Source organism: Pongo pygmaeus, chromosome 9 (assembly GCF_028885625.2).
Source record: "Pongo pygmaeus isolate AG05252 chromosome 9, NHGRI_mPonPyg2-v2.0_pri, whole genome shotgun sequence".
NCBI classification, from domain to species: Eukaryota; Metazoa; Chordata; class Mammalia; order Primates; family Hominidae; genus Pongo; species Pongo pygmaeus.
This window is the reverse complement of record NC_072382.2, coordinates 119247644-119272098: the sequence shown is the minus strand read 5'-3', so window position 1 is coordinate 119272098 and position 24455 is coordinate 119247644. Positions and strand designations below refer to the sequence as shown.

The window sequence follows — 24455 nt, the reverse complement described above, 5'->3', positions numbered from 1 at the left end:
TTTACTTTGGTCTGTAGACTGGCAATTCGATCTGAATAATCCTATCAAACCATTTATTTTTGCTACTTAATATACACTTGCTTGTGTACAACCTCCTTGTAGCTTAGAAAGGAAAATAGCATATACACAATGTAGAAGAAGGGCCTATAGGTCAGAAAACCTGGGTTCCAATTCCAGATCAGCCTGATGAGCTGAGTGACCTTGGGCGAGTCACTCCCCCTCTCTGTGCTCCAGTTTCCTCACCTGTGCGAGGGCTCCCTTCCCAGCCCACTGATCTCACAAAATTGTTGTGAGTCCTGCAGGTACTGATCATGGAAAGAGGGAGATGCTTCAGAAAAGCCCAAGGACCAATGCAGCTCATTACAACTCGGTGCTGCACCCATGGCTTCTAAATCCCCCCGCCCAGAGCCAGCCTCAACGGCCTTAGAAGCACACTGCTTATTTGCTATCCCAGGGTTTTCTTAAGTCTCATACAGACATCCCTACTGGGTGAGCCTCTCCCTTTACACCGCAGGGGTCTGTGTAATGGATTCCTGGGAATCACATCAGAAGGGCCACGTCCATCTGGCCCCATGTCAAGACATGGCTATAAGGGCCTGAGTGTTAGCGTCTGACCCGGCCAAGTATGAATCTGGGAGCCAGGACTTAATGCCGTGGGACCTTGATGAGCATACTCGGCCTCGTGCTACTTCATTTTCCTGATCTACACTATGAGCTGGGGGTTGGGCTCGTAATAGGGCCTTACCCGTCACGTTTCATGTCAAGAGCGAGTCAGATGGTGTAAGTGAAGCAACCGGTATGGTAAGTGGCCAGCAAAGATTTCATGGCCTGGCCAGCTTTGTTATTTGTAGCGGCAGTCCCTCTAGGGTGCACGTGGGAAAGCCTGCTGATAGCATAGCCCCGTGTGTGGTCCGCCCAGCCTCTCCCCAGAGTTCCCACCTTTAAGAATCATAGCTTCTTTATCACTTGCCAAAGCCCGCGTTCAGCTCAGCATAAGACAGGGAAGCCCCAGCGATCGATGCTCAGGGAGCTCCGAGCCGGAATCCCCGCCCTGGGGAGCCACTTCCCTCACACTATCAAAAAGCACTTTGTCCTTAATAAAACCAGGCAATCAATCTACATCCCTCAGCTTGGGAGAGCTTGGCTAATTCTGGCTGCGCGAGGCGGCGGAAGAGCAGGCACCTCTGCAACCCTCCTCATCTCCCAAACTCGTAGATGCTTTTTCGCTGTTGTTGTTCTTTGCCTTTTCCTTTAAGTTGGGGGATTCCGCTGAGCTGCTGGCTCTGTGGCAAGTGGTTGTTCCATGCAGATGCAGGGATCGCAGGTGCCGGAGGACACAGCGGTCAGGAGCTGGGCTGTGTGTGAGGGGACCCCACGTGCCTCAGGCTGTCGCTGATGCCCTGGGCCCCGGAGCAAACCACTTCCCCTGGTGGGCCTGCACTTTTTCTATGCCATCCTCACTTTGCAACCCAGCAGCAGCTGCAAAGCGCTCTGAGGGGTTCAGAAGGAGCATATTTGGTAAATCCAGGGCCACCTCCTGAACACATGCTGCACAAAACCTCAGCACCACACACACGCTGGGGCTCACCTACGGCGCCCCATCTTCCCAAGGGAATGGCAGGAGTTTCCCACTATGCCAGTCACTGCTGGGCAGAACCTGGACCTGGCTTCCTCCTTCCTTTCCTCCCCCATGTCCTCATCTGCAGGCCTTGGTGTGCTCCTTCACTTCTCTCCTGGTAGGGCCGGCGACACGCCTTTCTTACAGCTGCTGTCTCTCCACACCTCGGGGTCACGTAATCCTGCTCAGGGCACCTCCGATCACCTACAGCACCTCTCAACACCCACTCATGGCTCCTGCATGGCCCTCAGATGGGCTGCTCTCCAGCCTTGCCACGCACACACTCCCTCTCACACATCCTCCGTTTCTCACACCCTTCCTGTCACAAATGCCCCCTCCCATTGTGGCCCCACTCTCCCCAGTGACCTGCCCGAGCCATCCTAGAGGCCCTCATGCCACCCAGAATCCAGCAGGAGGGGAAGAGGCAGGGCCGAGGACATTGGAGGCTCCAGGGCAGTGGTCATGGAGGCTGGCAGGGGCAGGGCCTCTGTCTGGGGTTGAAGGAGCTGACTGTCTTTGTGTAGCAGCCTGCGTGATTCTGCACTGTATCTGGCTGCCAGAGGATGCTCCTGTGACAATGCAACACTGTCGGGGCACTGGGTGGACCGCTGGTGCGCCTGGCCTTCTTTGGAATATTTGTTCTGCCTCCTGCTGCTTCGAGGCAAGTTCCTGTTCCAAGTAACCCGCTCCAGCTACTGCCCTGCACAGCCTCTCTCCTTGCCTGCTCTTTTCTTTCCCTCCTTCACTTTTCCTCAACCTGACAGCAATTCTCCCACTCCCCAGTTCTGATTTCAGTTTAAAGGGCATAGGTAGGTAGAACCTTCAGGACCTGGTTACCCACGGCCTCAGCAGGGGAAACCATTCCTCGTCATCCCTCAGTCCATCTCAAACGCCCACACCATCGCCCACTTGCAGAGCCAGCCACAGAAAGATCTACCATTTGCAAAGCCAATTTTAAGGTTTGCCTCAATGCCCCTAATACACTCGGGAAAGTTTTGACCCAAAATAACTTTACCTTTCCAGAACTCACACTTTCATGAACTCTCAGAAAGCAAACTGATCTTAATCCCCACTTTGCCCAAGCAGAAGAAAGAAAATAAATCTATTAAAGGGAATATAACAGCAGAGAAAGCCTCCAAGTGTCAGATTGGACGTTTGTGGTTGGCTTCTAATGGGGAGTGTCTATACCATTGATCCCTGCAGCTTCCAGTGATAACTCAGCACTCACTTAATGGTGCTCCCTGAGCACTCACTAAATAGGTCAATAAAGTGTGGTGATTAAAAGCACAGACTTTAGAGCCAGACAGCCCTGGGTTCAAAGCCCAGCTCTGCCATTGGATAGCTGTGAGGTCCAGGACAACAATCTCTGTCAGCCCCAATGTCCTCCCCTGTAAGTTTGGATTTACTGTGTAGTACTTTGTGCATTGGTAAGGTCTAAAGGAGATCATGCACTCACAGCAATTAATACAGTATTTGGCACAAAATACACATTCGATAATTAGCAGTCATTAGTTTTAGGTGCTAGAAACCTGGTGATGAGTCAGACAGAGCTGCCGTTCTCAGGGAATTTAGAATCTTGAAGAAGAAATAGACAGACACCCAAAACAACTATGATACACAAAATGATAAATGCCTTAAAAAGCTACAAACAAGGTGATACAGAAAGAATCTGAGATAGAGTCATCAATTTTAACTCTGGGGTTGAAGAAGCAGGTGTCAAGAAAAGCTTCACAAAAGCAATAGTCTCTAATTAGGGCTTGAAGGATGAGAAGGATTTGGACAAGGGCCAGCAGGGATGGAGTTCACGCCCTTCCAGGGATGCAGAAACAGCACAGTGTGGAGACAGGAAGGCCTGTGAATGTCCTGTGTTGAGGAAACTCAGGGTGTCTGGCAGAGAGTGACGGGGAGAATGAAATGTGAGATGCTATGGCCTTTGGAAGATAAATGTTTTCTTTCTATGTAGAGTTGACTCTTGACACTAAGCTTTAAACAGGAGTTCCAGGAGTCCGAGGGTCTGGATGGGAGTCGGAAGTCGCAAGCTAGTTCTTGCAGAACTGCTATGCAGAACCCTTTTCAGGATCACAGGGAGCTAAGGGTTTATTAGAGCAGGCAAGTGGTTTTCCAAGTCCTTGGATATCTTTGATGGAAACCAACCAGGCCCAAGTGGTCCCCACTCCTCCCTGAGTCTTGATGTGGGTTGAACTCGCGAGTGCCTGAGCATATAGTCCAGCATCGCTGCCTGCATGTTTTTACAGTTTACAAAGCCGTTCCCATACCTTGCTTGTGAGGTTGGTAGGCAATAGCTCCTTCTCAGAGAACGTCAGAGATTAGATCAAGGTCATTGGGTTAAGTATAGTCCCAGCTGAGTCCAGAACTTGCTTCTATGGACTGATGGTTTGGTAGAAGGAACACAGACGGAGTAAAAAAGCTGGGTGCTAGTCCTGGCTCAGACCCAGTGGCTCTGCATCCGTGAGTTGTCCCTTCCTTTCTCTGGGCCTGTTTCCTCATCCATACAGTGAGAGGCCTGAACTAAGATCTAGTCACGAGATGACCCCAGTTCCCTTCCAGCTCAGACTAGCTATGACTGTAGCAGCATGGGTAGTCTTTTTAAGGCACCAGACCACCTCCCAGAACTTGGTTGAAAATAAATGTAATTAACAGAAGAAAATACCACGTCCACAGAGCTGCCTTTTATTTCCCTTTTAAAATGTATTTTTAAAAAAAGGAAGAGAGATAATGACCAAAAGGAAGAGGAGGTCATTCCCCCTTCAACTGACACATGGGGAAAAAATAAAGCATCTTCAAAGAGAATTCTTCAATAAGAGGCAGGTACAAAGCCAAGCTGCCTAGTCCCAGGCAGAAGGAGGCTGGCTGTGTTTTGAGGCAGCCATAGCACGGCAGTGCCCTCCCGGGACTCAGCCATCCTCTTGTCCAGCAGGTGACCTTATTAGACAGGTCTCATTGGACCTCCCAGACTCTCTTCCACTCTGTGAAGGCACCAGTGATTGGGTTCTAGACAAAGCCCCTGGCCAATTAAACCCATAAGGGCTCTTTGTTTGGTCTGAGTTTTGATTTATTTGTTTAGCAAAATGTCAGACCAATTAAAGTGAGGTCCAAGTGCCCTCAGCGAGCACACACCCAGCTGCGCAGCCACAACATCAGGAGCGGGGAGCTTGGGGCCAAACTCTCGTGGGGACTTGAGAAATGGAGGGGGCGGGCCTAGCAAAGGAAGCCCTCGGGCCTCTGTGGACCAGGTCACCCACCATGGTTGGCCACTGGGACTGAGGTCAGGATGCAAAACTTTGGAAAATTGAGTCTGGAGATTCAAGATGGTCCTTATTTCAAATTTGCCCAAAGGAAACTCCTTCTTGTCAAACACAAGCAGCACCTCCCTGAGACCTGGGGGACTGGGACCCTTGCTCCTTCCGCAGGGCAAGCAGTCTATGAGCCCAAGAAAATGGCTGCTCAGAGCCCACAAATCCCTTTCCAGACCACAGTCCAGGTACCCAGGGAATTCCCTGCTTCCAGGACCTCCCGAGAGCTCCTCCACAGACTGTCCCCCCACGGATGGGCCCTGCCACCACCGTGACCCCTAGAGCTGAGGGACAGCTGTTGGCAGGGCATGTAAGTGGAGCCTGGGCACATGGATTGGGTGTCCACACACTATACTCACAAGACCCCTCTCAGCACAAGTGACAAACTGAGGCCCCAGAGAGGGCAAACAACTGGCCCAAGATATTCCTGTGTGTTCCCCGGTGGTGGGTCCTATCTCGTCACAGACAGAAGCTCCTTGGGGGCTGGGGCTGGTGTTCGCCTCCCTGGGTGGGAACTCTCACTTCCAGCACCCAACTCAGCACAGGCCTTTGCCCACTCTGGAATCTGGACTGGCTGACGGACCTCTAGCCCACAGGTCTGGTCCAATCCCATCCGGGCTCACAGGTCACCCCCTCTGCTCTTCCCTTCTCCCCTTATGAGTCCCCCTGATTGGGCGAGTGGGGGACGGGATAGACTCTCTGCTGGATCTGCAAGCAGCAGGGGGAGGAGGCAGGGCAGCACTCAAGGGCTGAGGCCTGGGTGCTGAGTTACGCTGGCCTGGGCCTGGTGCTTGGCCCTGCCATAGCTGTGGGATTTGGGAGCCATCACCTGCTCTCTCCAGCCAGGTAATGATCATAGTCGGCCTCACCTGCCCAGCCTCCAGGTGGCAGAAAGGGCCCCACCCTGGTCCATGCCAAGCTAGGGAGTCCGCTCTGGAAACCTGGGGCCCAGTGCCCACCCCCACCTCCACCGCTGCTGGAGGGAGGGAGGGAAGGGAAGAGAGAATAAGCCATTGTGATGATTTCCATGGCAATGATCATCCGGCTGTCTCTTTGGCCTCATTGATTTTGAGACTTCACAGAATAAGGAGCAACACTTTGACTCCTGCTTCATCAGACAGAGGCGAGGAGAGAGGCTGGACATGTCCTCTCACCAGGCCAGGCTCCCCACCGCAGCCCCCATTCTCAGAGGAGCAAGGAGTCAGCAAACCTTCTTGGGCCCTCGCCAGGAGGTCTGCAGCCCTGAGCCAGCTGCAGGCTCTCCCCACCCTCTGCAGAGCCCAGGGAGGCCAAAACAAGTGGTTCATTTAGGGGACAGAAAGGTTCTGATCCTGGTTCATGTCCCAGTGCTCCTCGCTATGCCCTGGGTAAATTGGGCATAGTCCTTCTCCCAGGGACTCAGTTTGCTCCTCTATTCAGAGGGGTCACCATCCTCCTGTCCCTTTCCCTCACCCACTAAGGCATGACTAGAGCTAGAGCTCAACAAGTGGGTTGCGTTCTGTTGTGCCAGTGGAGACTCGCGGGCATGTGTCGCCAGTTCCAGGCCCCAGCATTCCGAAGCTGTAGGCTTTTGTGCTTCGGGAGCTGTAGGAAAGATGAAGATAAGCCTGAACCAACGAAACGTGGGAGATCTTACTGACCTCCCAATGCCAACAGTATCATTGGAGCAATCACATCGCATCCCAAACGTAACCCCAAAGTGGACGTTTGTACAAAAGTTTCAAGGTCGAATAGAACAGTCTCCATGTGGAACAATCTCCATCCTTGCCCTGGTCCCCTGACAAGCAGGGAGGTTTTATTAAAGGGATAGGAGGGATGAACCTGCCCATGCATCCTCCAGTTCCAGTTTAAAAGTGCTTGTCCCTAAGGGTCTCATCTGGGCTCTTACCTTCTTCTTAGAGGCCTTAGCCAGTGGTGGCAAAAAGCCCATCACCACCACTTCACCCTCATCCCTGCAGTCCCCATGACCACAGCACTGAAGAGTTTCCGGATGGATCTGAGCTCCAAGGTACCATAAAGGCAGAGACCAGATGAATCACAAAATTGTGTGCATCCAATATGTCAGTTAAGGTGAAGGTGCCAGCAAACGCTCCAAGACAAAAGAGAGTCAAGGTTATCATGGGGCGGCTCTACTTAATAGATAAGAAAATGCAGGCAGGCACAGAGCTTAGCAGTGCCTCCAAGCCCTGCCCTAAGTGGGCAGCCCAGAATTGCTCCCCCAATTACAGTTGAAGCCCCTCTGAATGGTGAGGCTATAATAAATTGTTGGATCAGCCAAGTAATAACCAGGTGCTTCCTGAGTAGCCCTCAGGTGTCCAACCTGGTGACGAAGACTGACAGAGAGAAAGGCGAGATTGAATGCACCCTCCCTGCCCTCCAGGAACATACAGACTGGTTAGGAAGCTGGAACTGACCTTCAGGAAACAAGACAAGATCACCTGCTAAAATGTTTGGCACTAGAAGTGTGATGTGAGGTTAGAGAAGGAAAAACCCGAGGTGGACAGATGTGGTCAGATGGAGCTTCTCGGAGGGATGGGCTTGAGTTGGGTTTGGAAGGGCAAGGGAAGAAAGGAGGCATCCAGGTGGAAGGAGGAGCATGAGCAAAGACCCTGGGGGCAGGAAGCCCGGGCAGGCAGTGAGGCACTCACCTGACCAGACGGTGGCTGCTGGAGACTAGAGGAATGGGAAGTATGGTTGTGAAGTCTGGACATGATGCACTAGATGATAGGAATGATATTAAAATCTTGAGCGTGGAATGGAGAGAAAACGGAACTCTAAGAGTCATTCTGAAGGAACAAATACCAGGCCTTGATGAATGGGACAGAGGAGCTGGGAGAGACTAGGGCTCCAGGCTGAGAGATGAGGATGATGGTCCCACCAATAGAAATGGAGTAGATGGGAATGGAGGGGTGGCTTGTTCACTGTGACTGTGTTAAAGTGGAGGTGACAGGGGGTGCCCTGAGCAGCCGGACGCTGGCTGACACTCTGCCGGGATCCTCCCTAGAGCTGCTGTGTGCTAGACCAGACGAGCCTAAGGCTCCCACCCCCCGCCCCCCGCTAAAGTGACTCATGACTCGTGTGACTGGCAGGTGTCCTGTCCTGAGCCAGAAAGCAATGAGACTGGGGGCTGAGTGCAGATTCGCCTAGAAGCCTGAGCCTCCACCCACCCCTCCCTGCCTAGTCCTCTGGGCCTCTCAAGTCCACAGAGACTCTAGACGTGGCAGAATTCAGTTCTAAAGAGCATCTTCTCCTGTCTGTGTTTGCTCGCGTCCAGCCCTGGCACTGTTCATCCATTACACAGCAAAGAGCTTGAGGCAGGTGCTGGGGAGGATATCAGGGGCAAGATGGGCTTGGTCTTTGCACACTCCTGCACCAACCTGCCTACCGCCAGCTGGGGCCTTTGGGGCTGGGAGCATAACAGGGGGTGCACTCCCCATACAGCAGGGAATATGAAGCCCAACCTGGCACCTAGGAAGCCCCCCCACCCTAGCCCAGCTCCATGGGGCAGAGGTTTGGCTACTATCCCTGGGCAGTCTGCACTAAGAAGGTCTCATCACACACTGGATCCCTGCATTGGTTTCCAGTGGCTGCTGTCACAAAGTATCACAAGCTGCATGGCCTGAAACAACAGGAACTTATTCTGTCACAGTTCTGGGAGGCTGGGAGTCTGACATCAAGGCATTGGCAGGCCCATGTGCTCTTGAAAGGCAAGGAGGCTTCTTTGCCTCTTCTGGTGGTTGCCAGCAGTCCTTGATGTTCCTCGCACTATAGACACATCACTCCAGTCTCTGCCTCCATCACCGCATGGCCTTCTCTTCCTGAGGCTTCACATCCTCTTCCCTCTATGTGGGTCTCTTCTCTTCTTATGAGGACACCAGTCCTATTGGATTAAGGGCTCACCTTACTCTGGTATGACCTCATCTTAACTTACATCTTGGTTACATCTGCAAAGACCTTATTTCCAAGTAAGTTCCCGTTCACAGGTACCAGGGGTGAGGACTTCAACATATCTTTCGGGGACACAATTCAACCCACAACAATCCCATGCCCAGCTGGTGATCTGTTATTGATAACTCCATGCTTTCCAGCATCTGAAACTGACATGCTCTCCCTCCCTCCATCCTATAACTGCCGCTGTCTAAATGCAAAATAGTCTCCTAGCCAAAAAATCCCTCTAGGTCAAGTCTAAAAGGTCCAACACTCCTGTGCACAAAATCTCAGGGCAGAGTTCAGTAAACTGGGTCTCATATCTGGCCAGTGGTCTATGTAACTGGAAGCCAGCCACACCCATTCTTTATGTTGTGTTGTCTGTGGTTGCTTCCAGGTACAACAGCAGAGTGGAGTCCTTGCAATGGAGACCTATGGCCCACAAAGCCTAAAATATTTACTTCAGGCCCTTTACAGCTCTAGGGTATTCACAGCAATGACCTGGAAGTACCTTCCAAGTGATCAAAGGAAGATGGCATCTCCTTCTGTTTCTGAAAGGATTCTGATGTTCGGAGTCATTTTTCTCATGCCTAAAATGGAAATAAAAAATACTACCCACATCTTAGGGCTGTGTTTAGAGAAGGGAGGGTTAATGAGATAATTCATGTAGAGCATTAGCCATGGTGCGTGCACATAATAAGCTTTCAATAAATGTTAGCTATTATTATTACTATCATTTTTCCAACATTCTCGGAAAAGTAGAAGACCAGGCCAGGCACAGTGGCTCACACCTGTAATCCCACAGTTCTGGGAGGCAGAGGAGGGCGAATTGCTTGAGCCCAGGAGTTCAAGACTAGCCTGGGCAATCTGGTGATATCCCATCTCTACAAAAAATACAAACATTAACCTGGCATGGTGGCACACACCTATAGTCCCAGCTACTGAGGAGGCTGAGGCAGGAGGATTGCTTGAACCCGGGAGATTGAGGCTGCAGTGAGCCATCATCATGCCACTGCACTCCAGCCTGGGTAACAGAGTGAGACCTTGTCTCAAAAACATAAATAAATAAAAAGTAGAGGACCAGGCCTGGCGCGGTGGCTCACGCCTGTAATCCCAGCACTTTGGGAGGCCAAGGTGGGCAGATCACGAGGTCAGGAGATGGAGACCATCCTGGCCAACATGGTGAAACCCCATCTCTACTAAAATACAAAAAATGAGCTGGGCACGGTGGTGCGCCCCTGTAGTCCCAGCTACTAAGGAGGCTGAGGCAGGGAAATCACTTGAACCTGGGAGGTGAAGGTTGCAGTGAGCCGAGATCGTGCCACTGCACTCCAGCCTGGTGACAGAGCGAGACTCTGTCTCAAAAAAAAAAAGAAGAGGACCAGAGGCAGGAGGAAAACTGGGTCCCCATCTTCATTTGAGAACACTCCCCGTCCTGCGCTTCTACTCTTTAGCAAGGAGCCAAGAGAAGAGGTGACTGGCCCCATTTTAAAGCCGGACAAAGTAAGGCCTGGCGAGTTTGAGGGCCTCAACTGGACCCCCAGTGCAGCAGAAACAGCTGTGCAGTCCAAGTCCCCAACCGTTCTCTGTGACCCTCACCCCTACCCCTTGCACACATACTGTTCGGGCCAGTTCTGCTCCCTGTGTACTGGAGCAGTGGACAGCCAGGGCCACGGGCCCCAGCTCCCCCGGCACCTCCCCACTGGCTCTCGGCGCTGAGGCTGATTGCTTCCATGCAATTTGAATTAATCTCATGCTTCAGGTGGAGCTTGGCTAATCAGGGGAGACAAGAAGCCGAAGTGGGTGCAATCAAATTAACAACGCCATGGCCCTGGCTCTTTAAGAAGGGAAAAACAAAGCAGGCACCAGAAGGCACCCCCTCCCCACTCCACCCCCAGCCTTTCCCAGGGGAGGCCTGGAGATGCCGCTGCCTTCGAAGGCTGCGCAAAGCGCTGCTCCCACCCACCCCGCCGACCACCCGGCGCGCCAACAATGCCCCTTTGTGGCGGCTTATCTCACACCGCCAAACAGCGCTGCAGCTCTTGTCGGGAGCTTGTTAACAAGGAGCAGCGACACAAGGCTTTGGGGGGAGAAGGGGAGTGGGGTGGGTTGGGGAAAAGGAGGGGCCCCCTCACCTCTCAGGGGTGCGTGTAATCCTTTCAGAAACAAAAGGCGATGAGAGCCTTGAACACACGGGCTCCCTGCTCCTTTACAAGGTGGGTTCACAGAGCCCTTGAGAGGCTTCAGGGCACCTGCTGTCCCTTGGAAAAGCCTCTCCCAGAAGGCAAAGAAGAGGACATCCAAGAAGGCATTTTGTCGTCCCCAAAGCATCCTTTTTGGCGAAAAGCTCTATGAGAGTCCAGGAGAGATTTCAGTTAGACTTTCAGAAGGACTTCCTGACAAAGTCAAGTCCCTTCCTGATGAAGGACACCCTAAGTTTGCTGCCCTTCTTCCAATCCTGTTGCCTCTGGGGTTGTCCTGCCAGAGGCAGCTGCTGTCATAGGAGGTAGAGGAGGACTCGTCCAGCCCTGAGGTTCTTCTCCAAACCGCGTGAGAATTACCTCGGGGTAGGGACGGGGAATGCAGGCGCCCAGGCCCACCATGGAACAATAAATCAGAGCCTGGGGGGCAGGGTGGGATCTGTGTAATATTTTTTAAAAGCTTCCAGGGTGATTCTCAGGTGTAGCCGGGCCTGAGAACCTCCTCAAGACCCTCCCCCAGACCATCCACCTGGAAGTGCAGACTAGCCTAACCCCTTGGTCCCCTGGGTCCCAGACCAATCTTCTTTCCCCCACATTCACGTGCGTTTCTCTTCAGAGAAGCTCAGCTTGGCACTCCCATTCTTGGGCCCTTGATTCTACTTCGATGTCTACTGGCCTTCTCTGACATTCATGGGGTTTTTTGTTTTTTGTTTTTATTGAGACAGAGTCTCACTCTTGTACAGGCTGGAGTGCAGTGGTGCAACCTCAGCTCACTGCAGCCTCCACCTCCTGGGTGCAAGCGATCCTCCCACCTCAGCCTCCCGAGGAGCTGGGATTCCAGGCACACGCCACCATGCCCAGCTAATTTTTGTATTTTTAGTAGAGACGGGCCATGTTGGCCATGGCTGGTCTCAAACTCCTGACCTCTAGTGATCCACCTGCCTTGGCCTCCCAAAGTGCTGGGATTACAGGCGTGAGCCACCGCACCCGGCCAACATTCACATTCTTATGTCATGGATGAGATCACAAATGACCTGGGCCATGGCCTGACTCTGCCACTTACTAGCCACGCGACCAGGGGCAATTTACTTATCTCGGCCACAGTTTCCCCATCGGTAAAGTGGAAATAAAAATAGGGTTGTGTGAGGATTCCATGAGTTAATGCAAGTAACAGAACTCAGAACAGTACCTGGCACATAGTAAGCTCTCAGTAAACAGACTGTGATGATTATCATCCTAGTCACGCCCATGAATGGGGTGAAGATGTGCCCAGGCTTCCTTTTGGAGTTCAACGTTCCATGCCTCTGTTGCATTTCAGCAGCCTCTCCCAACAGCCCGTGGCATTCTCATCCTGTTCCTTCAACATCCTCCTTCCCACACACACTGCTCGCTCCTCTCCTTTGGGTATTCATAACTGAGTCTTCACTCCCTGGTGACTTGGGGACTTGTCAGAAACACCAGCTGAGCTCCAATCACCAGAGGAAAAGAGGCCAGGAGACAAAGACAGGGAAGGCCAGACTCACCGTTCTCCCCAGCTCCCGCCTCCAGCCCCAGCCTGCCCTGGACTGGCCTCCTGGCCCTGCCAGCCCAGCCCTCCTCCAGTGTTCAGCCTCTTTCACAATCCCCCACTCACCTCCACTCTCCCCAGAATCTCTCCATGTGGGGGAGAAAACCTACACAGGAGAAGGCTAGGATAAACCGAAAGAAAGGTGCTGGCCAGTTGTCAGAGGACTTGGGGCTTAGTCTCCTTCCTGCCACTCACCAGCTGTGTGACCTTACATAAATCACTGAACCTCTCTGGGCTTCCATTTCCTCACTGGTTCTGTAGGGGATAACAGAGCCAGGCCACCTCCTTAGTAAGAATGAAGCTGGAGGCAAAGGATGCAGCACTGCTTTGTAAACTGCAAGGCGCGGGCCTGCCCCAGCTTATTAAGTTGGACCCCAGTGGAAGGGGGGGATCTGGGGGTGCTAAGTAGGGGCCAAGTAGGAGCAGAGTTTGCAATCCCCGTGGCAGGGTCTGGAGACCCCTAGAACTCTACCTCCATGCCTGGGGGTTGGTCAGAAAGTGTGTAGATGCCGGGAGTGAGCGAGGCAGCAGAGCTGTCTCGTGGTGTTTTAAAAATCTATCAGCCTCTCACATCAAATTAAAATGTAAATAGCAGCTGGTCCGAGCAGGACCTCAGGGGTGACAGGAGCCGTCCTGAGAGTAATTTCACAGACGGGAACCGGTTACATCGGATTCTGACAACTATCTTGTTTCTGAAATTGATTTCCTCCCACCTCAGCTTGCTGCCCTGAAAGGGCCCTGGAGCAAGGGCAGGGGGTGATTCCTCTTCGGCTCTGGTGCCTTTCTCCTCTCCATGGTGCATCCTCTCCGAGGGGTGCCCGCCCATTGCAACCAGCAGAAGGAAATCTGGAGTTTCCACATGGTTATAAGGCAGCTTCCTGAGCCCCAGTGGCCCAGCAAGGCTCCCCGCTCCCCTGAGTGAGCCTAATTGTGGACTGGGGCAGGCTGCCCTGGGGCACTAGAGGAGGACGGCAAAGACACCCAGTAAAGCTCTCCTTTCCACAAACACAAGCCGAGGCCTGGAATAGAGATGCTTCTGCCCTGGAGAGTCTCACAGTCAGACACAAGGAGGCAAGGACGCTGCCGGAGGACACGTGCCATGCAGCGGATGCCCCACAGGAGAGGCCTGCATGCAATGTGGGGTGTCAGGGAAGGGCCCTGGAAGTCATCAGGAAGCCTCCTTGGCCTCCACCAGCGTATGCCCCAATTTGGTCATCACAGTGCCAGGCACTGTAGCAGGCGCTGGGGACTGTAACTGGGGCTTGAATGACATGGGCCATCTTCACACCAGGGTCTTCACTCCCCCAGGGTCTCAGAGAGAAGACCCTACCCCACCTAAAGCTGCTGTAGGAAGGAGCTGTGTATTGAGAAGGAGCTCACCCACACCACTGTGCCTAGCCCTAGCCCTTCCCTTCTCTCAAGTCCCCAGAAAGTCTCCCCTGCACCCCCGTTTGTAAAGAGAAATCAGATTTCCCTGGCTGTTAATTGAATTCGATTGCAGGAAAGCAGAGAAGTTGTATTTCATTAAAGCCTCCTGTGCCCTACAGAGCAGTGAGGTGCTTTTGTGGCTGTCATTAGCATTTGTCATGCAGGACCCAGCACTGTGCATACACCCCACCCCGGCTCTCCCGCCTGCACCCCTAAAGCAGCAGTCCCCACTGCCTGCCCCAGGAGTACCTGCTGCAGCTGCCCCGCCGCAGAGGCGACAGCTTTTTGGTGACAGCCAAATTCCATTTCCAAAAGCCAGGGACTGTGTGCAAGGGTGGCAGACAAACAGATGGCTAGAGGTGGCCAGCCCCCTTAGAGGTGGAAGAACCACTTTCTGGAAGCCTCAGTTACCTCATTTGAAAAGTGGAGATGATAAGACCTGCTTTCGTGGTTGCTGTTGGGAGGAACCACCGAACGATAGGCCAAAAGGCAGAGGCATCCAGCTCAGGGCCTGCTTTGTCAGGGGAACCTGGGCACGCAGGAGGCCACAGAGCTTCGTCAAGAAATACATCGAGACACAGGCTTTGGAGCCGGGGCATAATAACAGTGCCTACCTCAGATGAGTTCATTCATGCAAAGTACTTAGAATCCTGCCAGGACATGGTAAGCACCCAATAAAAGGGAACTATAAAAGTGTGTATGTGGAGAGAGCGTGTGCTTATGGACTGCAGCAGTGTGGGGAGGTGTGTGTTAAACAAGCACATCAGGGTACTGATGTGCAATTGATCATTGCATCAGGTTATGTGTGTGTAATGCCATGCATGGGTTTATGGTAAGGGTGTCAGAGCATAGGCTGTGAGGGTGACTGTGTTTGTGACTGTTGAGGTGTGTTTCTGACACTGCCCCTCTGTGTGTGGTGTGTGTCTGTGTATGTGTGTGTGTCTGTGTCTGTGCGTGTCAGGATTTGTACGCCTGGTGAGTGCATATGACCATCTCCCCAGGGAATTCGTGGTGGCCACCTTCACCCAGAAAGCCCTGTGAGGTACAGCTGGTCTCCACATAGACAGGGTTCAATCTTGTTTATTACCGCAACTCAGTGGAGCAGAGAGACCTTGTAGTCCAGAGCAAGAAGTAAGGGGGAGGTGGAAGAAGGTGAAGGATCAATGGGGCAGGCACCTATGCCCTAAACTTCCCCCTGTTAAGGGGCAGCCTTGTTAAGCCCAGCAGTACAGCAGCCAGGAGGGCTGAAGCTCCTATTTGTGGGCACAGGAGGACACCATGGTCCTTGGAGGCTGGGTGCAGGGCCTGATGGAGGGGCACCGTGGCAGAGTTCTCTGCTCTGGTTAGTTGGCAGAAGAAGAGGGGAAGAGGATTCCCTGCCTCTTACTGAGGACAAGGGGCTGAAAGCCCCCATCTGCAAGGACACGAGTACTCTGATTCATAGAATCACTTCATCAGACAATGAGCCACATTCCCAGACCATCTTTCCCTCTCCTGAGACCCGGGCACCCCCAAGGGCCCAAAGACAAGGGGCCCAGATCCAGGCCTTAATTAACTCCTCTCTGTGAGGCCACAGGTTGTCTACTTCCAATGCAGGGAGCTTGCCACTTCCTACTATGGCCCTTTCCCCAAACAGCAGAAAATACTAGAACATTCCTTCTTAAGCCAAGTAAGAGGTCTTCCCTTACCCCCTTGCAGTGTCTCTCCCTTGCTCCCTGGGTTACTAATTCCCAGTTCTCAGCATGCTTTGAAGTCGGACCATCTTATTGGTCACACTCCAGCCTATCAATGTCCTTCATCAAATAGGGTCCCCAGAACAAGACCTGATATTTCTTGGTTAATGTTAGGTACAGATAACATGAGCTTGTAATTATGAGTCCTAGAGAGCCGAGAAATCGCATTCCCAGTGATACCGGGCCGCCCACCTTTCGCAGCATCACTGTGTGCTCAGTACTGCCCTCTGCAACCCATCCTCTTTTAAGGTGCTCTTCTGCTTACCAGCAACGTGACCTTGGGCAAATTGCTTCCTTGCATCACCTCAGTGTCTCCATTTGCCAAAGGAAGGGTCTGTGTCACTGATCTATACCAGTTCCATTCAGTAGAACCATAACGTGAGCCAAATAATATGTAATTTGAAATCCTCTCTCTGTCACATGTTCAAAAAAATAAAAAAGAAACAGGAGAGATTAATTATAATAGTATATTCTATTTAACTCCATACATATAAAATATTAACAGGTAGTCAATATAAAACTTAATGACAGCCAGGCGCAGCGGCTCACGCCTGTAATCCCAGCACTTTGGGAGGCTGAGGTGGGTGGATCACCTGAGGTCAGGAGTTCAAGACCAGCCTGACCAATATGGTGAAACCCCGTCTCTACTAAAAATACAAAAATTAACCAGGCATAGTGGTACGCGCTTGTAATCCCAGCTGCTTGGGAGGCTGAGGCAGGAGAATCACTGGAACCGAGGAGGCGGAGGTTGCAGTGAGCCAGGATTGTACCATTGCACTCTAGTCTGCGTGACAAGAGCGAGACTCTGTCTCAAAAAAAAAAAAAAAAAGGTATTTTACATTCTTTTTTTTTTCTTCCTATATTTTTGAAATCCACTATGTATTTTATACTTATCACACATCCCAATTTGGGCTGGCTGTATTTCAAGTGCCCATTAGCCCCGTGTGGCCAGCAGCTGCTACAAATTCAGTAGAACAGGTCTTCATCTGGGCTCTGCAATGCTAGGATGCTAGGATGCTAGGATTCTGTGGAATCGCCTGGCAAGTAACACCTGAAGCCAGTAACTTGTACACGTGTATTTTCTGAACTTGTAGGAGTAACAGACATGGGTCTTATACAGCCTTGCACTTCCCAGATTCACTTTTAGGGGCAAGGCCTGGAAGGAAGCTGGCAGTATTCCCATGGAAGGATATACATCCATCTTACTGCACCAGAGCTCTGCTTTCCTTCTTGCCTGAGACATGTGCCTTTCACATCCACCATTTTCACGTCCGCCATTTTCGCATCCGCCACTTTCACATCCGCCATTTTCACATCTGCCATTTTGGGCATTCAGCAGACCCAGTTTAGCTGATTGGCTGATTGCATTCACCTGTGCTGGCGAGGCTAGAAAAGGAAATGACTTCTGACCTAGTTTTTTCTTTGGGCCTTTTCCATGGAGTCTGGTAATGCATGTCAAGCCACACACCCTTTTCCATGCCACTTGTACATGTGAAGTAGTCCTTATTACCTGGCACCCAGTTGTTTTGAATTCAGGGGCTCATTATACCAGCCCAGTGGGGTTCTGGCTATCAAGCTAGGACCGACCAGCGCTGGCTGACACCAGTAGGTGTAGCCTATGACACAAGGAACCATTGGCCAGGCCAATAAGAGCCATTTTTGACACTTCAATGGAGGTTGACTCTGGCCAGGTCATCTTTTGCCTAGGACCACATTCTCTGACATTTGCTTTCAGTACCACAGTCTATCTTAAGGCCACAGACCTAGGCTTTTTTCCTCTACCCAAAAAGACCCTTGTCCTGACACACAAAATGAAAGACAATAGTCTATGTTGCACGTCACACGTTTCTATAAAAAAGAGCTCCTGTCTTGATGGAACCCCTTGGGGATAGGACTAGAACCCAGGTTTCTTAGCAGCTGCTGTGTGGCAGGCAGTTTACATATGTGGGTTCACTTTGTCCTCACAATGCTCCGTGGGACTCACAGAAGTTAGCTTTAAGGGGTGGAAGGCCACATAGCTCGCAGCCACAGAAGCAGATCCCAGGCTGGCCTGGCCCCCAAGCCCCTCAAGCTTCTCTCCTCTTCCTCGTGAACGGGCTCCCCTGAACTAGCCCTGAGCTAGGGGACTGTGAGGGTTGTGGTGTGTGGTGCTCATTGCCATCCTAAGCTGGTGGAAGGGTGAAGGGACCCTGTCTCAGGCTTCAGGTATGGTTGTTACCACACACATCAGGGCTGAGGGGCCAAGGATCCCTGGGGACCCTGCTGTCCCTGGCTGCCCACAGGGCTGAACAAAGCTGACTAGAAAGGCAGGTTCCCTGAAGTGGGAATGGCATGTATGGATACACAGGTTGTGCACTGCTCAAAAGTACATAGCCTCAGGGGTGAATGGGGTCTGAAACATGGTCCCTACTTCATTGGCCAAGCTGTGGCTCCCGGCACCAGGCAGCACCCAGCCAGAGGCATGGTGGGGGTGCCTTTGTAATTCACACACAGGCCCTGGAAGGGTTAGTGCAGGCCTGCCTGGAGAACAGAACAGAGGTGTGCTGCAGAGCTGTGAAGTCCTCCTACCAAAGACTCTCCCTCCCAGCCCCACTTACACACACACACACACACACACAGACACACACTGTTCCCCTGCTTCTCTGTGGCTTCAGCAGCAACCTCTCAGGAACAGGATTTCTCCCCATGAAGGAGGGCTCAGGGCCCGACCCATGGGGGTCCCAGTCCCCAGTCCGCTTACGAGCCTTCCCAACACCCGAGCTCAATTCTCCAGTAAAAAATGGAGGCATCTGCAATGCAAGTCCCGACTTGTTGATGTAAAATCTTACTCTATATTCCACCCAGGTTTATACGAGTGAATTATGCAAATCTTTGATGGAAAAATATTCCTCCGCACATTCTTGAGAGTGTAAAACCTTAGTCAATAATTCATACTCGGATGTCTCTGACTGCAGGCTTTTTCTTCATTATAACTTGCACCTCGTTATTTGTCTTTTGCATTTTATTGTATATCCTAGTGTAATGCCATGCATTATAAAATTTATCTGCTTCATTATTTGATGAGCTGGGGCTGGGGAATGTGCTGAGAGGCTGGTGCGGGGGCCTGGGGGCCAGGGCTGTCGTCAGCATCAAGTCCTGCATGGCAAGGCAGCAGAGGAGGTGGCTTGCTGTGTGGTGTGACTTCGGGGAGCCAGAAACCTCCCTTCATCCACCCTACTCCTGTCCCAGACGCCTCCTCACCCACGGACTGATGTCAGATGGCACCGTGGCAGCTCTGTGGCTCCCCTCATTTCTTCAAAGGCATATTTGTCCATAAAAGTCAGATGTCCCTGGAGAGTTTGCTGGGAACAACTTTGTTTGAGCAGGCCTTTAAAACTAGGAGAGAGAAAAACCCTGAGAATACCGGGAAGGAAGGAGGAGAAACGGCCAGCTGTCGAAATGGAGCAGAGACACAGTGCGGGGCAGGGGGCGGGGACAGGGGGAAGGGGGCGGGCAGGGAACTGGGTTTTGAGGACAGAGAAGACAAAGCCCCTTTTTGCACGATTGCCCAAAGCAGGCCAGTGACCAGGATAGGGTGAGCTGGTCTCTGCTGTGACAAGAGGTATTCCCCTGAATGGGGGTGGGGGTGGGGGATTTCCGATTCTTGCAGCCAACGACAGCCCCTCCCCATTTATATACTCCAGGATGGCTCCTGGGCATCCCTCCTGAGACAAGAGCCACTGGAAGGCAAATTTTCCCAGAGAAGAAAAGGACAAGGGTAGTCTCCAGCAGCACCAAATCACTGACCTTCCTGGGACCTGCCCCGCCTATGTCTGCCTTGGAGCCTTGGCTCAAGCAGATTCTCCTGCCTGGGCGCCCTTCCCTCTGTTCTCCCCATTTAAGTCTTGCTGGATCAGGCGCTGTGCATTTCTCCCAGCGTAGGACTCACCACTCTTCATGGAAATTGCTAGTCTTGTCTGTTCTCACCACTAGAGTGAAACTCTCTGAGATCATAGGAGTTTCAAACATGAGATCACGCCATGTTTGTCCTGTTCACTGTCAGCTCCAGAGCACATAGTAGGTCTCAATAAATCCTTGCTGAATGGATGGACTGTGCTTTCCCTGATGCCCCTCAGTCAAAGTTAATGTCTCCTAACCCTTTGATGAAACACTCATCAGATTTTCCTCCAGTTCATGTTGCCGGTGCAGGTATCTGTCTTCCCCTCCCTCCGGAGGCAAGGACCCTGTCTCATTGTCATGTGCACCCCCCAGCCTGGCACGAGGTCTCATGATGGCATAAGTGCCCCATGTGTGTTCCTTGAGTTGGGTGGAGGAGAAAGGGGACAGGGTTTTGCTGCAGCTGAGACCATCTTTCCCCTGCCCCTTCCCTCCTGCTGCTGCCGCAGGTGCTCAGGCCCAGAGGAGGGGCCGGTGATTGACAGGCTTCTTGTCCGGGCAGTAGGGACGGGGGCTCCTGATGACCAGCCTGGGCCCTGGTTGTTTGGTGGTGATTTTCTCAGTCCCGTTAGCACTGCTTGTGGATCTTACTTGTGGTGGTGGTGTCCAGGGTTTTCCTTTGTGTCTTGTTTGAAAGAACAGGAGGGAGATAAACAAGCCTTAGCTATAGAGAAAAAAGCAGAGCCTTGGTGCTTTCAAGAAGGGTTCTTAACCTGGGGTCCAGAGGCCGCTAGAAGCTCTATAGATCTGATTCAGGGGGATCCATGAATGTGGGTGGAGGGAAAATCACATTTTTTCACTAACTTCTAACTGAAATTTAGTATTCCTTCCATTTTGAACATAAGCGACAGAATGCAGCAATAGCAGCCCGTGACTGTCACCAGCAGAAATCCTCAGATATGTTCCCATCACATCACAGTGATTGCAAATATCTCAAAATATCACTTATACGCAGCACTATTACAGGATCATGGTAATATAAGACAGCAATTATACGAGCTACCGCTGGATCTTATTTTGTAGAGTAGTAAAGAACACATACTGATAGGTGATATACGATATCGAAGGTTTGCTTGTTCGTGTTTTTAATATTTGCATAACCATATTTCAATAGAACTGGTTTCCTTTATAGTTCTATGTATGGCATACCTGTAAAAGCATTCTGAGCCCAGGCCACTGCCTCCCCAGAGGAGGAATGTGGGACCCCCCCTGGTGAAGAGGGAGGCTGCCCCAGTCATGGATGGGTGTGGGAGAAGGGACAGGCCAGTGGGGTTCCCTGTACTGCTTTATTGGAGCCTCTCCTGGGGGAGGGACGGCTGGGGTGGGGGCTTCTGCGCAGGGCACGCGTGCCTCCTCCAGGCTGGCCTCCCAACCCTCACTGGGCCTCCTCCGCCTCCGCCCCCCCAGTCCCAGCTATGATCACTTCCCACCCCAACACCACCATCGCCATCAAGGGCCATGCGAAGGAGCTGAACTGCACGGCACGGGGTGAGAGGCCCATCATCATCCGCTGGGAGAAGGGGGACACAGTCATTGACCCTGACCGCGTCATGCGGTACACCATCACCACCAAGGACAACGGCGACGAGGTCATCTCCACACTGAAGGTGAGCGCCCCCACCCCAGTCCTGGGGGACCCCAACTCTCAGAGAGTGGGGAGCCCGCAGCTATCACATCCGCATCCAGGAGGCAAATGGGGAGCCTGGGAGCCCCTCCCTATACCCCAAAAATGTACCTCCCCTTTCCAACCTATTTCCCCTCTCCATCCAGGAATCTCTGTCTCAGAACTTCACTGTATCTTCTGACAACCCCACAACAATCAAGTGTGGTTTCCTCAGTCCCGCCTTCTTTTCTGGAACACCCAGGGCTCCATTCTCCCTTTTGGGACCCCTCAGCCCCTCCCTCTCTCCTGGATCCCTCAGCCCCTCCCACTCTCGTGGACCCCCTCAGCCCCTCCCACTCTCCTGGACCCCCCTCAGCCCCTCCTACTCCCCTGGGACCCCCTCAGCCCCTCTCACTCCCCTAGGACTCCTCATCCCCTCCCTCCCTCTGGTGTCCCCCAGCCCCTCCCTGTATGAAGCCCTCCATACTTCCATCTTTGGAAGTCCCTGGGAAGAGAAGCCCTTGACAAAGCCCCTGTGGGTCCCCCTCCCAGAACAAGAGGGCCTTTCTGAGAGCCCTGGAGTGACCCCTTCAGCTGACAAGCTCTAAAAGACTCTTCCTGTTTCCTCCCTCTCCTGCTGGTGGTCTCCCAGCTCAAGCCTGCTGACCGTGGGGACTCTGTGTTCTTCAGCTGCCATGCCATCAACTCGTATGGGGAGGACCGGGGCTTGATCCAACTCACTGTGCAAGGTACCTTCACCTGCTCCACCTTCCCATCCCACCTCCCCAGGGCCCAGGGACCCACCGCTAACTCCACCTCAAAGAGCAGGGGCCATGGCCTAGGCTATGGTGGAGGATGACAGAAAACCACCTTCTGGGGAAAAGCCTCCCTCCACCTGCCCTCTTGCCCACAGGAGGAAAATAAGACCTTTCCAGGAACTTAGACAGCAAAAGTTTGCAATGGCTACAGCCACTATAGATTCCACTGCCCCTTCTGGGGAGGAGTGGAGGAGTCAGGTTCCTGGGTCCAGGCCCCTGCAGCAGGTGTGGGAAGGGAAAGTCAAGTTGGGAAAGTTGGAAGGGGAAAAATGCCGTCAGCTAACAGGATTCCCTGCAGAAGAGTCAGCCCTCTCCCAGGCCAAGAACAAGATGGCAGCAAGACAGGAGAGCAAGCCGGGCCTCCTCAGCCTCCAAGCCCCGCTGCTGGCCTCCTCCAGCCCCCACCCTGCTCAAACCCTAGGGTGCCAGAGTCCTTGGCTAGACCCAGGCGACGCCAATCCCCAGGGCCAAGCAGGAGGCCAAGCTCCCTGCTGCCCTCCTCACTTCCCTCCCCTCCCCTGCCGCACCCTAGAGCCCCCCGACCCCCCAGAGCTGGAGATCCGGGAGGTGAAGGCCCGGAGCATGAACCTGCGCTGGACCCAGCGATTCGACGGGAACAGCATCATCACGGGCTTCGACATTGAATACAAGAACAAATCAGGTAGGCGCTGGGCCAGGAGGGTGACAGCGTGGCCTGCCATGGCCCCTTGTGCCACGTGCCCTGCCTGTGCCCTCTGGGAGGACAGCCCCTGAGCCTCAGGGCTGCCCATCCAAGCTAGACACACAAGCACCCACCAGTGCACAAGCAGCTGTGGCTTCTGAAGGGAGGGACACTGGCCGGGCTAGGAGTCCAGGTGGAAGATGGAGACTCCCAGTTGATGGGTAGTGATGTCAGCTCCTTTCCAGGACTGTCCCTGGGCCAGGGTCCCCAAGGGTGGTCTGATTTGAAGCCATGTAAGGGCACTGAACCCAGGGCTGTGGGCTGTCTCTGGCATCAGAAGCATCACGGGTTTGGCCAGGTCATACGGGTGCTCCTGGTCTGGGATGAGGAGGATGATTGGAGATCAGAGAGCTGGTCCACTCTGATCCTAAGATCAGAGTGGGGGATAGGAGGCCCTGGAAAAGCCTGGACCTAAATTTCCTCTAAGAGCCCTTCCCATGTGGGTGCAGTGGCTCATGCCTGTAATCCCAACACTTTGGCAGGCTGACGTGAGTGGATCACCTGAGGTCAGGAGTTCGACACCAGTCTGGTCAACATGGCAAACCCCATCTCTACTAAAAATACAAAAATTAGCCAGGCATGGTGGCGCACCCCTGTAATCCCAGCTACTCAGAAGGCTGAGGCAGAATTGTTTGAACCCAGGAGGCGGAGGTTGCAGTGAACCGAGATCACGCCACTGCACTCCAGCCTGGGCAACAGAGTGAGACTCTGTCTCAAAAAAAAAAAAAAGCCCTTCCCAGAGCCCTCCTCTCAGAGGCCAGCTGGCTGCTGTGCGGCCGCCCCGCCACTGTGAGGCACTGTGGGGCACCATGGGCATCCTGCATCTGGGGAGACTGTGGTAGGTCCCATGGTCAGGTGGCAGGAATGGCAAGGAGGGGCCTCAGGGGGGAAGAGAGTGCACCTGGGTGGCTTCACAGCAGGGTGAGAAGAAAACATGTCTCACTCTGGATCCTTTGTACCTTTTGAATTCGATACCATAAGCCTGTATTCACTCCTCAAAATAACGACAAATTAAATTAATTATAAATAAAGCATAGAAAAGAGTAGAATCTAGATTACTCAGTCTTCCTCAGTCTCCTTCCCCCACCAGCTCAACTGCTCTTGTGGGTCCTTGCTTAGATGGAAGGTTTCATTTTCTCCTGAAGCTTCCAGACCCTTCTTTTCCCACTTAGCACAGCAGTGGCCATTGGCCGGCCGGCTGTCCTCTCCTCTTGATTGGCCAAGTCCTGTTCCCTTTGCATTTCCAGCACCTGGCACAGGGCCCGGCCACATGGTAGATGCTCAGCAAGTGTTGGCGAGTGAGTTGAAGTGGGACATGTGAAAGCAAATCTCTGAGCTGCATTCGCCCCTTGAGAAGCCACTCTGTCCAGGGCCCTGGGTCAGTCATCTTTGATACACATGTCTACAGAGACAAACCCTATTCTCAGACGCTTCTGGTCTAGTTGCGGTCAGCCACCCAGGAGTTCAACCTGAGTGCAGGAGGGCCGCAGATCCAAGGAGGGGCTTCAGCCAACGGGTTGTCCGGGAAGGCATCTGTCTGGTCCCCTGTAGATGCTGCACTGAGATAGGTCTTGGGTACTGTAAGGCAA

General features: G+C 52.8%; 1 protein-coding gene across 2 annotated transcripts in view; it reads left to right on the top strand.

Moving 5' to 3' along the window:
* Positions 1-24455, top strand: part of DSCAML1 (DS cell adhesion molecule like 1) — a 366272-nt gene that overhangs the window by 289748 nt on the left and 52069 nt on the right. For both annotated transcript variants that reach the window (XM_054439952.2, XM_054439953.2), the window contains exons 12-14: positions 21132-21331; positions 21980-22076; positions 22678-22806. In XM_054439952.2, the coding sequence (XP_054295927.1) occupies positions 21132-21331; positions 21980-22076; positions 22678-22806 (426 nt within the window). The remainder of the gene's footprint in view (positions 1-21131; positions 21332-21979; positions 22077-22677; positions 22807-24455) is intronic.